The sequence below is a fragment of the Gavialis gangeticus genome, unplaced genomic scaffold (genome assembly GCF_001723915.1).
Source record: "Gavialis gangeticus isolate Ggan-Ray unplaced genomic scaffold, GavGan_comp1, whole genome shotgun sequence".
In the NCBI taxonomy this organism is placed as follows: Eukaryota; Metazoa; Chordata; order Crocodylia; family Gavialidae; genus Gavialis; species Gavialis gangeticus.
The window spans coordinates 8,578,927-8,591,423 of NW_017729018.1; the positions used below are offsets into that span (position 1 = coordinate 8,578,927).

At 44.3% G+C, this 12,497-nt stretch overlaps 1 protein-coding gene across 3 annotated transcripts in view; it reads left to right on the top strand.

The window, feature by feature from the left end:
* Positions 1-12,352, top strand: part of PIAS4 (protein inhibitor of activated STAT 4) — a 55,727-nt gene extending 43,375 nt beyond the window's left edge. For 2 of the 3 annotated variants that reach the window (XM_019513383.1, XM_019513384.1), the window contains 8 exons: positions 1,199-1,240; positions 1,643-1,733; positions 2,252-2,380; positions 2,469-2,574; positions 7,354-7,427; positions 7,660-7,820; positions 10,778-10,908; positions 11,729-12,352. In XM_019513383.1, coding sequence (XP_019368928.1) covers positions 1,199-1,240; positions 1,643-1,733; positions 2,252-2,380; positions 2,469-2,574; positions 7,354-7,427; positions 7,660-7,820; positions 10,778-10,908; positions 11,729-11,934 — 940 coding nt within the window. In that variant the 3' untranslated portion in view covers positions 11,935-12,352. Of the gene's footprint in view, positions 1-1,198; positions 1,241-1,642; positions 1,734-2,251; positions 2,381-2,468; positions 2,575-6,023; positions 6,430-7,353; positions 7,428-7,659; positions 7,821-10,777; positions 10,909-11,728 lie in introns of those variants that run through there. The other variant, XM_019513385.1, reaches the window with a different exon arrangement.
* Positions 12,353-12,497: the final 145 nt, after the last annotated feature.

Below are 12,497 nucleotides of genomic sequence, written 5' to 3' on the forward strand. Positions count from 1 at the left end.
AAGTAGTAGATATGCTAGAGTACAGGGCCAGGGTTCAGAGTGACCTGGATGAATTGGAGGATTGGGCCAAAAGAAATCTTACAAGGTGTTCAAGAAGGACAAGTACAAAGTCCTTGGGACAGAAGAATCTTAGGACAGAAGCCCTTAGGACAGAAGAATCCCATGCACTGGTATAGAAGTGTTGCCAGAAGATCAAGGGAAGCAATTATTCCCCTCTATTCAGCACTGGTGAGGCCACATGGAGTCCTGTGTCCAGTTTTGGGCCCCCACTACAGGAAGGATGTGGACAAGTTGGAGAGAGTCCAGCGGAGAGCAACGAAATGGTTCAGGGCCGAGAGACCTGGGCTGATTTAGTCTGTAGAAGAGAAGACTGAGTGGAGATTTGACAGGAGCCTTTAACTACCTGAAGGGGGTTGCCAGGAGGATGGTCTCAGTGGTAGCAGATGATGGAACAAGGAGCAATGATCTCAAGTTGCAGCAAGGGAAGTTTAGGTTGGATATTAAGAAAAACTTTCTCACTAGGAGGGTAGTAAAGCACTGGAACATGTTACCTAGAGAGGTGGTGCAATCTGCATCCTTGGAGGTTTTTAAGACCCAGCTCAACAAAGCCCTGGTTGGGATAATCTGGTTGGGGATACCCCTGCCTTGAGCAGGGGGTTGGACTGAGGTCCCTTCCAATCCTAACTTCCTAGGATTCTCTGCACAGTGCTGTTGAAACTAACTGCATTCACAGTCATTCTGACCCTGCCATAAAACTCAGATTCTTTGGTTTTCAAGAATCGGCTTACATGGAATAATAGAACAAAGAGGGTGTTAAATAGCTTTGTCAACAACTCTTAAAATGATAATCTAGATCGTGAGTGTGGTGGGCTGGAAACATCTCACAAAATTTACCATCGGTAGTAGTGTTTCCATTATTATCATATTTTGGTGGAAAAAAAAACAAGGGTTTTTCTTTCTTTTTTTCTTCACCATCTTTTATGTTCTTTTGGAAATCCAAATACGACAGCTTGGAGCCAGCGCACAAGGCCTGGAAAGCTGTTTTTCTTTTCCAAACTCAGTGAATTCTATAAGAGAAGCTCTGACAAGTGAATGGTTTTTTACACCTTTTCAGTTTTGAATAACCTAAAACTCTGTGACTTGGTTGGGGGAAAAAGAAATGTTACATGGAATCCTGTCTTCTGTTTGTTTTTATCAGGGAGTTGCAACCCGGTGTGAAATCGGTTCAGGTTGTGCTAAGGTAAGTCCGGATGACAGGGAATTAATTAAACCCATGAGGCAGTGCTCTGGGGGAGGGAACGCACGAGCACAGCATGGCAGCGGTGCCAGCTCTCTGTGGGCAGTAGCTGCTAAAATAACTATCGCTCTGAGCAAAGCCCTTGTTCCCAGGGATGGGACAAGTATCCACTTTGGCTCTCTGTTAGTTTGACCCTCTATCTTTTCTATCTGCCAGCTGAGTTGCTATGTTGATAGAAGATGCTGGTTATATCAAAGTCTGTTTCACAGCTGTGTACCGGGTCCTGGGGGGTGATTACTGGCTTGTTGATTTGGTGCGGATTGGTCCGGCTGGCAGCTGGCGAAGGTGGTAATATTTGGACACAGATAGAAGGGAGCTATTTAAAGGTGCCCCATTTCTTTCCAGAATCTGCTACACAGACACTAGCTCCCCTCAGGAGGATCAGTACCCTCCAAACATCGCAGTGAAAGTGAATCATAGTTACTGCTCGGTGCCGGTAAGTCAGCCCAGGCATGACAAGTTACTTTACAGCACAAAGAGAACTTGTGAGATTTAAATGGAAGCTGCTTGTTGATTAAAGCGAGAGAGGCGAGGCGCTAGGGTGCTAAAAGTATCTTGTTCTGACTTTTAAAGCTAATTGTGTGATGAATTTGGTTTATAGTTTAATAATGGCATGGTTGGGGGAAATGAAATGGCCTCTAATGTAAACAGGAGGTCAGGCGAGATAATTAAATAGTTCCCTCTGACCTTAAGCTCTCTGAAATCCTGTGAACCCATATTCTTGCCATGCTGCTGTGAAGGTCGGTATCTACCCTCTTGCTCTCTGCTGTGGCTGATCATAAGACGGAAGCAAAGCAATTAATTTTCTTTCCCCAGAAAAGACTTTAGGTGACTAGAATTTTGCAACACTGGTTAACAGAAGAGGTGTGTCCTTTTACTCAAAAAATGTAGGGGGGGCGGGGAGGGAATCGGATGCTACTATGGAAAAAAAAAGACTATCTCTCTGTCCCCTAGGGCTATTATCCATCAAACAAGCCAGGAGTGGAGCCAAAGAGGCCCTGTCGTCCCATTAACCTCACACATCTCCTGTACCTGTCTGGAGCAACCAATCGTATCACTGTCACCTGGGGGAATTATGGAAAGGTAAATGCCAAAGAGGGTGATTTGGGAATTAAGCCAGCATGTGGGGAGAGCATTCTTTCTCATCCTCTCACTTTTTTTTTGTCTCCAGAGTTATTCAGTGGGTCTGTACTTAGTGCGACAGTTGACTTCAGCAGAATTGCTGCAGAAGTTGAAAACTATTGGAGTCAAGCACCCAGAACTCTGCAAGACGCTCGGTGAGTGTGTGAGGCTGTTAAGAGACTGAATGACTGGTTACTTTTAGTCCATGTCACGTGCATTACGTCTTCCCTCCAACTGAAAAAAGCCAGTAGGTTGGGACACCACAAATTGTGAGAAACTGCCATGGTCTATAGGAGCTGCCTGTCCAATTCTGTGAAAAACCCACTTTCAAATCTGTGTGAATCTTCTACACTGTATGTCGAACACAGCGAATTTCCCTAGATCTCTGCAGAAATAACTTCTGTAGCATGTATTTTCCTGTGGCTCTGTAGAATCTATGACAGATTTAAAATTCATCCCTAGGTCATGTTGAGTGAGTTGCTGAGGGTCAATGTCATTCTTACGTGGGTGACTTCCTGCCTTCATCTGAATCATTTTAAGGCAAGAAACTGTGCCAGAGCTCCTCAGCCTTGATGTGCAGTCTTTCCAGTGGAGTGTTGTGGAGCAAACATCCATCCTGTGCAAATATTCTGCTGCCAGCCCCTGAGGAATTGTAGGGGCTGGAAGCAGTGTTTCATCACCACTCTTTTCAAATGCTATGATAGAGCTGATCCCCAAGAGATGCTTGTCGCAGACTATCCAGGTAAATTATTGTGGTATAAACCAAATGCAAAACCTTATTGTAAGTCTTAGGGGAAATAACCTCTCAAAGTGAAGGTCTTGCCTTTGGCTCCTAGGAGTCTGAGTAATTTACTTGAAATTGTTCAAAATTTCCAAATGACATAGGGAATAGTCTTAGCACTTAATACTTTACAAGAGGCCAATTTAATTTCATTGGCATAATTTTTAACTACTAATCACAGACCACTCCCGGGGCCCAGAAAATACAATCCCATGATCTATTAAATGTATAGGAGAAAACTGGGTGTTCTGCCTCACCAGCGCCTCAGATCTCACTAGCTATAGAGAATTGCTCTTCAAAGATTAAATCCACATTTCTTTGGCACACAGCAATGCTTTAACTAAACATCCATTTGTACGAATCTCTTTCGGACTATCTCTGTGTGCAAATACAGATTTTGTACTTTGTTCATCACTCTCAGCTCTGCCTAAGTATGGTGCAAATAGAAATGCTGAACTTCTCTAACAAGGTATTCTGGCTGAGACATTGGTTATTCAGGAAGAATTGTCAATGTGATTAGCAGTCCTACAGAACATCTGGCAATCTGAGTGTGAGGGGCAGGGGGACAAACAGCAAGTGGTTAAAAATCTTTGGCAGCCATTGGCTGATGCGAAAAGAAATTTCAGGTCAGCTTTGGCAGTTGGCTGTGCTCCCACTTCTACTCCCTAGTGGTACCTTCAGATGAATTGAGCAGAAGATGCAATTTTGGTTTTATGTCACAAGATGAATGCATTCAAGAGCCTATCATTTCCCTCTGACCCCCAACACTTTCCTCAGAACAAAGTTTTGGATAATACGAGTAGAACGTTGTGTCCTGTTACTTCCAGAAGAGTGTTTTGTCCTATTTTAGAGTAGCCAGCAGAGATTCTGCAAACAGGCCTCCTGCCTTCCACTTTTTTCCATTAAATCAGACTTGCACTTCAGGCTCTTACACAGTGATTCTCAACCAGGTTGCCAACAGATCCTTTTAAGGGCGCTATGCAATATTGGCATTGTTATGCATGCAGACATCTACACGTGATTAACAAGATGCACAGATTTCTGGTAGGATGCCATAATATCAAAAACTTTTATGACCTGTTGTGATCTTTGAGCTCTTTGGCAACAGAAGAATTGCTTTATTACGTTTCTGTGGTCAAAAAAGGAGTGAAAGCTGAGAGCTTTCGGAGGAGTGCTTTGAGTCTCAAAAGGTTGGGAACCACTGCTCTAATTGAACTTGGTTTCATTTAGGTGGCAAAGATGGATTATTTTTCTAAATCTTTACATTCATATTGGAGGCTCTTTGCCTTATTTCCTGGTCACGTTGCTTCTGCTTGCCTTAAACTCTTCTTTATGGCTCTCTGAATCTGGCAAAACCAAATATTGTATTTTCTGGCATACACGTGCCCCCATATTTCATCTGCACCTTGCTGAAAGCCAGAATGAAGGGGAAGATTTCTCCAGAGTCATGGCTGCATAGAGCAGGGGCACAGCCTGATCTTCAGCTGACTTGAGCTCCTTTTCCTGCATAAATAGAGTTGAATCCCTAGCTGATGCTGAAGACTGGTCTCCACAGGTAGGCCTATGATTTTGAAAAGAGAGATTAGAGGCTGTGAAAGGGACCAGGAGCAGCCAGCAAAATTCCCTCAAGTTTAACTTGATTAGTGGAACAAGACCATTAAAAAAGGAGTGAACATTGTTAACACCTGTAGCATGAGGAACAGCGAGCCATTAAGTCAATTGGCTCCCTCAGCTGCCCGACCAGTAATATCACAGCTGCTGCACAGTGGAGTCCAAATCTAATCCAAATGCTTCCAACCCCAGGCAGAAAGTCAGCTTTTCCATTTAACACATGCACCCCAGCTTTTTGAGGGTGATTTTTGCAGGACAAGGTGCATGAAGTATGCAAGAAACGGTAGCTTAAACCTTGCCGCTGTAGCTTTAACGATCGTTCCACAACGAGTTCCGGGTTCTGCTCATCTGTCTTCCAGTAAGCACTAATGCTTCAGCTTGACTCCCTTTGCTGACTTATCTTCCTTATGTGCATTCACTTAGGAACATTGTCTGAACATCAGGCTACGTAATCAGATACTGAACTGTGGATTTAAGAGCCAGGCTTAAGGCATCTGTTTTAAAAGCGAATCTTGGTTCTGGTTAATGGCTCCTTAGGAGGTCTCTTTCCTCCCCACCCCCATGACTCAGGAGTGGATGCACAGGGGCTGCTGTGACTGGACAAAATATGGGTTAACTCTTGGCAAAACATAATGTTTTAAATTGAGGATAATTTTAGTGTAGCTGAAATGGCACAAAAATACCCCATAAATTCTTACAGGTTAGTTGCATAACTGCCTTTCACCATAGAGCTGCTTGCTACAAAGCTGCCTTTAGAATCAATATCTAATTGCATTTTGTTGTGATCTGCAACAGTCAAAATGGGAAATCACTCCAGTGAGAGAGGCTGCAGGAAGGGTAATAGATCATTATAACAGCAGTGCTAATAGCTTCTATAACTGTGCTTATACAGTGGTGTATTTGGCCTCTGTTCTCCAGCACCCCTGATTTTTAAAAAGATGTTCCTCCAGAAAATGCCTCTGCAGTCACTGAGGCTAGAGCACAGTGAGAGAGCCTATCTGCAGCCCCATTAGTTTCTGACATCAGTTGGCTGCAACAGAATCTGAACTCCCTGTCTCTTGTCCTGATGTGCCGAGTCCTCTCAGATATAATCTGCCTGCTTCGTTAATGGCATTTTGGCTCAACCTCCCGCATTGCGTGCTCTGTGGATGGCCCGCTGGAGGAGCCTTTGTGCATACTTATGCCACAGCTGCGGCCCAGATGTGTACACAGGTTCTGGAGAAGGGAAGCTAGCTCAGCATGTTGGTCAGCTGCAGCACTGTGGCCCGCTAGCAGCTGAGACAGGCCAGTTCAGCTCAAGTGAGGCTGGGGAAGCTGAGTGGACTTGGCGCAGCATTTGCCTGTCTACAGTGATGATTTCTTCTGCACCTTAATTTGATCTCCTTTGAAAAGTAGTTGTGACCTTGACCCAATTGTCTTACAACGGTCCAGTCTCTGCCCTGGTCTCAGGATGGAGTGAGTTTACATCCCACTTGACCAGATATTTTAGGTTAACCCGATCTCAGAAATACAGTGCAGTTCTGTAATGCCTTTTGTCTGCGTCTTTCTCTCTGACTGCCGGTGTAACCAAACAAACAGAAGGAAGAGTGCATATCTTAGAGCAGTGCTTCCCAGACTTCCTCAGCATGGTGCCTCACTCCTGACCCACAGCCTCCCAGGTGCCCCAGAGCCAGGGCCTGCACCCCCCTATTCCTGCCAGCTCCCCCAGCAGCACCCAAGCCCCAGCTGCTGGAGCAGAACCCGTGGGGAGGAGGGGGAGGATGCAGGCGCCTCCTACCCAGCAGTGGGGGCACAACTCCATGCTGCTGCTGCTGCTGCATTTCACCTTGGCAGCCGTGACAGCGTAATGCTCCCTCCTGTGCTGGGTCCTGCCCGCTGAGCTGTGGAGGCAGCTTCTGCCTGAAGCTGGTCCAGCCCCGTTGCAGTCCTGCGCCCCACTGTGGGCTCAGAAATCTCATGACCCCAACCACTGATGTTGCGACCCCACTTGGGGTCGTGACCCACAGTTTAGAAACTGCTGTCTTGGAGCCTCCTAATTCTGTAGGGCAGGGGGACGAAGCTGAACACCAACTGTTGGTGACCCACACCTTAGCATGACTTTTACATTAGAGATATCTGCTTCCTTCTCGAGCATTTTTTTTCCTGTTGTCCCTGTCTATTTAGCCGAGAACCTTCTGGACCAGTGGTATCAAGAACTGCTCCATGAAATGGTGGCAAATGGCTCACAAATTACAGGTTGCAGTAGGTCTGGGTGCCTTGATGCACTTTTCCATTGTTTGATTTGCATTCTTAGTCATCTGTGAAAAATTTTGAGGGTTGACCATGGTCTATTGGTCCCAGAAAGCAAGACCTAGTCCAAGTCATCTCTCTGCCATCCTGTCCTTGCCTAGTAGCAATTACTCTCCGTGGTTGAAATGAATTTCCATCTTTTGGAGAATGTACCAGATATTCTTCTGGCATCAGCAGTTTTCCCCACGCATAATGGTCATGGTTAAATGGAGCTGCGTGTTAATTTTATCCTTTTTTGTGTTTCTGAATGCAGTAAAAGAGAAATTGCGCTTGGATCCAGACAGTGAAATCGCTACCACAGGTGTTCGAGTGTCACTCATTTGTCCAGTAAGTCTCACTGCAGTGCAATTCCAGCTACTAATACAAGATGTCCTGGTTTGTTACCCAAGCCACCGTTGCAGGATAATAAGTCTTTGCCTTTGCCAGTTGCCCCTTAAGCAGTTTCTTGCATATTAGCACCAAAACCATCTGTCTACACGCACATGTTCATTTTGGGAGGGGAAGGCTCTGATGTTGTGGTAGGATTTCTAATTGATCTGCCTGCCATTGGTCCCTTTAGCTGGTGAAGATGCGGCTTTCTGTCCCCTGTCGAGCCGAGACCTGTGCGCATCTGCAGTGCTTCGACGCAGTCTTTTACCTACAGATGAATGAGAAGAAGCCCACGTGGATGTGCCCTGTGTGTGACAAGCCAGCGCCCTATGACCAGCTAATAATTGATGGGTGAGTTTGCCTTCTTCCACCATCTCTTCACTCGCTTCTCTCCAGCCCTCTTCTCTTCCCCACTGTGATTTTATAATTTTTTTAGCTCTGTATCTGATCCAACACCACTTCTAAATGAAGTGTAAACATATTACAGTTCCAGTTGCTCTTAATTTGGGTGAGACAACACTGATACCAAAATTTGTGACTCAGACCTTGCTTGGTTTTATAGTTTCTCAACCAGCTTTCTGTAAACTGCTGCCAAAATAAAACTTGTGCCACCTTCTCATTCATATGCACTATCTGACTGGAGACTGACAAAACAAGGGTGCTTTACTTTACCATGAGCTATTGTTTATCATTTATAGTTCAGCAAAGTGAAACTTCTTTACATGCTGTTGTCAGGACAGATTGCCTTTCGCATGTATTCTTCTCCCATTCCTTCCTTATCATGCACGATGTTGGCACCCAACAAGCAGTTCTCAACATGTCATCAGTTTGGGTCAAATGATTCTAAATGCCAGTCTTTCACACGTGTATCTCTAGATGCAGAGCTAGCTCCTTTGAGATTGAGGTACAAATGCAGTTTTAAACCAGAGATCTCTGGTACATATTTGATGCTTCTGGTTCAAGCTGCGCAAGTGCAGTTTCTGTAGCTGCAGACTGGGAACTCCTTAAAGTACTCAATATTATTGTTCTGGCTGTTTCATTAGCTACCTATATAAGGAACAAGATAAAGGGTAGAAATCTTCCTGAAGGGGCAAGATTAAGATATTTCATCTACCTCACAAATACGCAGACTTTAGAAGATTCAGGGTTCTTGAAGTCTCACTTAAACCATATTTTCCCTGGCTTTTTTTTAATCATGATTTTTTTCCCCCTAACATCTATTTGAAACACTATTTACTTTCAGTCTTTGGCCTAGGTTAATTAAAAAAGCTTACGCTTCATTCTTTATTATCTGGTATCAGTCTAGATGCACAGGTAGGGCTCCTCCCTGCCAGTAGATGGAGACAGTACAACCAAAATACTTTCTGGAGCGTTCTGTGAATCAAAAGAACTTGTCTGTTTATGGTGCTGAGTAGCTTCTGCTTTTGAAAGGAGGAACAAGTACCCTTCCTGTTTGAATTGAGGGGTTTCATGTTAAGGGTTGGATCATTTTTGTTCTGACTACAGTAGTTGTTTTTCTGGATTTCTGAGAAGCTGTTTAAGCAAACAGTGAAGTTTTAGGTGTTTAGATCGATGACCCTCTAAACTGTACTTGTAACACCTGTGAGAAATCTGACAGCTGTCCCCAGACTCCCTTTCCTATGCCTACAATGCAGTAAGAGCCGGGTTACTAAAATGGAAACCTACAGATGCCTCTTTTTGGGCTGCAAACCAGCCAAATGAGTTTGGGTCACATTGTTAAAGTGGAAGAGGGAATGAGGGTTTCCAGAACCAGACTTGCAGACAGCCTCTGTAAATATAAATGGCCTCCAGGTGCATTTGGAAAGCAAGTGCTGAGAGTTGAACAGTGGTAAAAGAAGATGGAGTGAACCAGAAGAGTAACCTGGACTTAGAGACCAGGGACTTCAGAAAAAGAGATGGCCATTTCTTATAATGATAGTAGGCTGCTGGGGAAAAAAGTTCTTGTTGTCCCCTTTTCCCCTCCCCACCCATTGCCTGGTACAGCCTCTAACAGGAAGTGGTTGCATACATTATGGTGTCCCTAGAGATTTCAGCAGTAGCTTGGGAAATCCAGCATGTGGACTTGTAAAGAGCAAAGAAGGTAATATTTTATGCCTATTTCTCAGTCTATTAAGAGCATCTAATTTTATCCTAATGTGTTAATTTTGATGCATGTACACCAGTTATCCTGTGAGTTTTGTGCGTCTCATCATACGAATATTGTCTGGGCAGCAGCACAAAGGACTTGGGAAGTTAGACCTAGTGCACCAGATACCCTCCTAGCAACTATGTGGCTGAAACCAGACAGAAGTTATGCACCAGAATGAATGAGCACAGACAAAAGATTAAGAAGAGAGACACTGAAACACAAGTAGGAGAACATTTTTCACAGAAAACAGTCACTCACTGTCTGACCTCACAGTTCTTGTGCTCAAAGGAAACCTACCTGCACCCTTACAGGAGAAGCTTGAGACCTAAGTACCAGGGTTTTAACACCATAGACAGTGACTTCATGGCCAATTATAATCTACCTGATACAGGCCATCTGTAGATCCCAGGTGATAATGACCCTCCTGAACAACCTTGTTCCTCTTTTTATCAGGTTTTTATTGCCTCTCTCCTGCCTGTTGGCTGCCCAATTGCTCTTATCTCCCACATTTGTTTACATACTGAGTTTTACACAAGCTTTTGTTCAGTCTGCTGTTTGGTTCTGCTGCTCTCGGAGGCTTGAGGAGGGGTACTGTGATACCGAAAAACTTGCCTTTGTCTGTCACAAGTCCAATAAAAGAGATCACCTGCAAGAATTCTTGCCTCTAACATCCTGGAATTACAGTTTCAACATTCTGGAGGATCTGATGACCTGGTGAGGCGCAAGGACTTCAGCCTGGTCTTGATATTATGACTGAGCTGGTGTTTCAGTCCACTTGATTGAAAGCCTTCATCACAAAACCATCCACCTGCAGTAATTCTCTTCACTGTCAGCCTTGAGAGGCAAGGCACTGAATTGAGCATAGAGACTGCTCTCTCACTTGGACCCTGTCTTCTGCTTTATTATTTCAGCATATTGTCAGGGTGGAATGGTTTTGTGATGAAGGTTCACTGTTAGAACCTATACTATGGTTCCTTTATGGGAAAATAGGATTTTGTGACCAAGGAATGTTTTGTTTTTTAACCTTGCCCTGTCACCAAATTCCTCTTGGATTAAACTGTAGGGCCATGTAAGCTGAGGATCTAACTTAATGACATACTGCCACAGTGCTCTGCTGATTGCCTGAAGGTTAATAGATAGAGTCTTGTTTCCTTTCCAGGCTCTTGTCAAAGATACTGACAGAATGTGAGGATGCAGACGAAATAGAATACATGGCGGATGGTTCCTGGTGTCCAATAAGAGCTGAGAAGGAGAGAAGCTGCAGCCCTCAGTGTCCAATACTAGTACTAGGTACATATGGCATGGGGCAAAGGAGATTAATATGCTGAGCTCTAGGGAACTTGCACAAATGATTTTGTGATACAAAATTATGGGCCCCCAGCTTGCTAAGGGGTGCTTGATTAGTGTTGGAAACAGTAGGTCACCTGATTGAGTAAACAACCAGGCAGCCAATAGGGGTTTTTTTTCCTCTCTCCATACAAAGGAGTAAGTTGGCGTCACAGAGAAGTCCAATGCAACTGACCAGTAAGATGATCATTATGGACAGGGTCATTGAATCCTTTGAACAATTTCGTTCTCTAATGGTTTAACTACCAAGTCCAAGTGAATAGTTTAGGTATGGCTTCAAAGTGGTGCAGAACTAATTCTGGCATGCGTGCTTTTGGACCAAACACCAAACTATTCTAACTCATCTGACTGGGGGCAAGGGAGGATCCGATGTTCCACGAATGGGGATTTTGCCAGAACCTGCTTGTATATATCTGAGGGGTTTTTTCCCCTTTAACTGAAGGGCTTCATACACTTTTGCAAATGCTTCCCATTGGCGGTTTGAGCAGAAGATGATCAGATGAGCTTTTGGGGGTATCCTAGAAAGTATTTTACTATTTCATTGGTTTACAAAGATGCAGTGGACTTCACATGAAGTAGATCTTTCTTCATACCACTTTCCCTGAGGAATGGGTTCTTTCTGTCACTTCCCCAGAAACTGTATGGGGATGCAAGGCCTGCCAAGGGGTATTGGCTCTGGGGAGTATAACAGATGTTCTAATTGTGGTCCATTTATTTAACATATAATTCATAGATGTTCTAATTGAAGTCCATTTATTCCCAGGTTCCTCAGATGTGAACGGGCTCTTGCCCACTCCCAATAGTAATGGTGAAAATGGCAAGGTCACTGCTGATGTGGTGGATTTAACACTGGACAGCTCGTCATCAGAAGAGGAGGAGGAAGAAGACGAGGAGGAGGATGACGACGATGATGGACCCCAACCGAAACGACGCTGCTCTTACGAGAAAGATCTAGTTTCTGCCTGCTGACTGCGGAAGTAGCTCTGAATCTCTGAATGGACAGACTTGAATACTCTGGTGCTTACTAAACTGGAGGTGGGAGAGGACCTCTCACCTCATCTCCCTTCCTCCCTGGTCTCCTTTTGACTTTCCTATTCCGAGTTAACCATTAAAATGAAAAATAAAACCATTGAGCTGCTTCTTGGTTGAAAAACTGCCCCACTAAAAGCCTGACCTGAGCTCTGCCAGCTCAACCTGAACCAGAGTCTGAAGTAAGGAAAAGTGTCTTAAGCCAGGCAGTCAAGATCCAGAGCTAACTTGATCTCAACTGCCCTTCACCAGTACGGTTTGAATCGGTGGAGTTCACCTGAAAACCAACAGGACGTCTAACTCCAGTGCATCTCCAAAGCTGTGTGCATTTTTATTGTCTTGTTAAATAACCATTCCTGATAAAGTTTTGCTGGACATGTGAATGGGTGGGTTGGGGTGGGGAAGAGAAGGGGGGGGAGGTTGATAGAACCCCAGCAAAGTTAGATCTCCTTTCTTTCTTTTTTTTTTTTCTTTTTTTTTCTTGTTTTTTTTTTTTTTTTTTT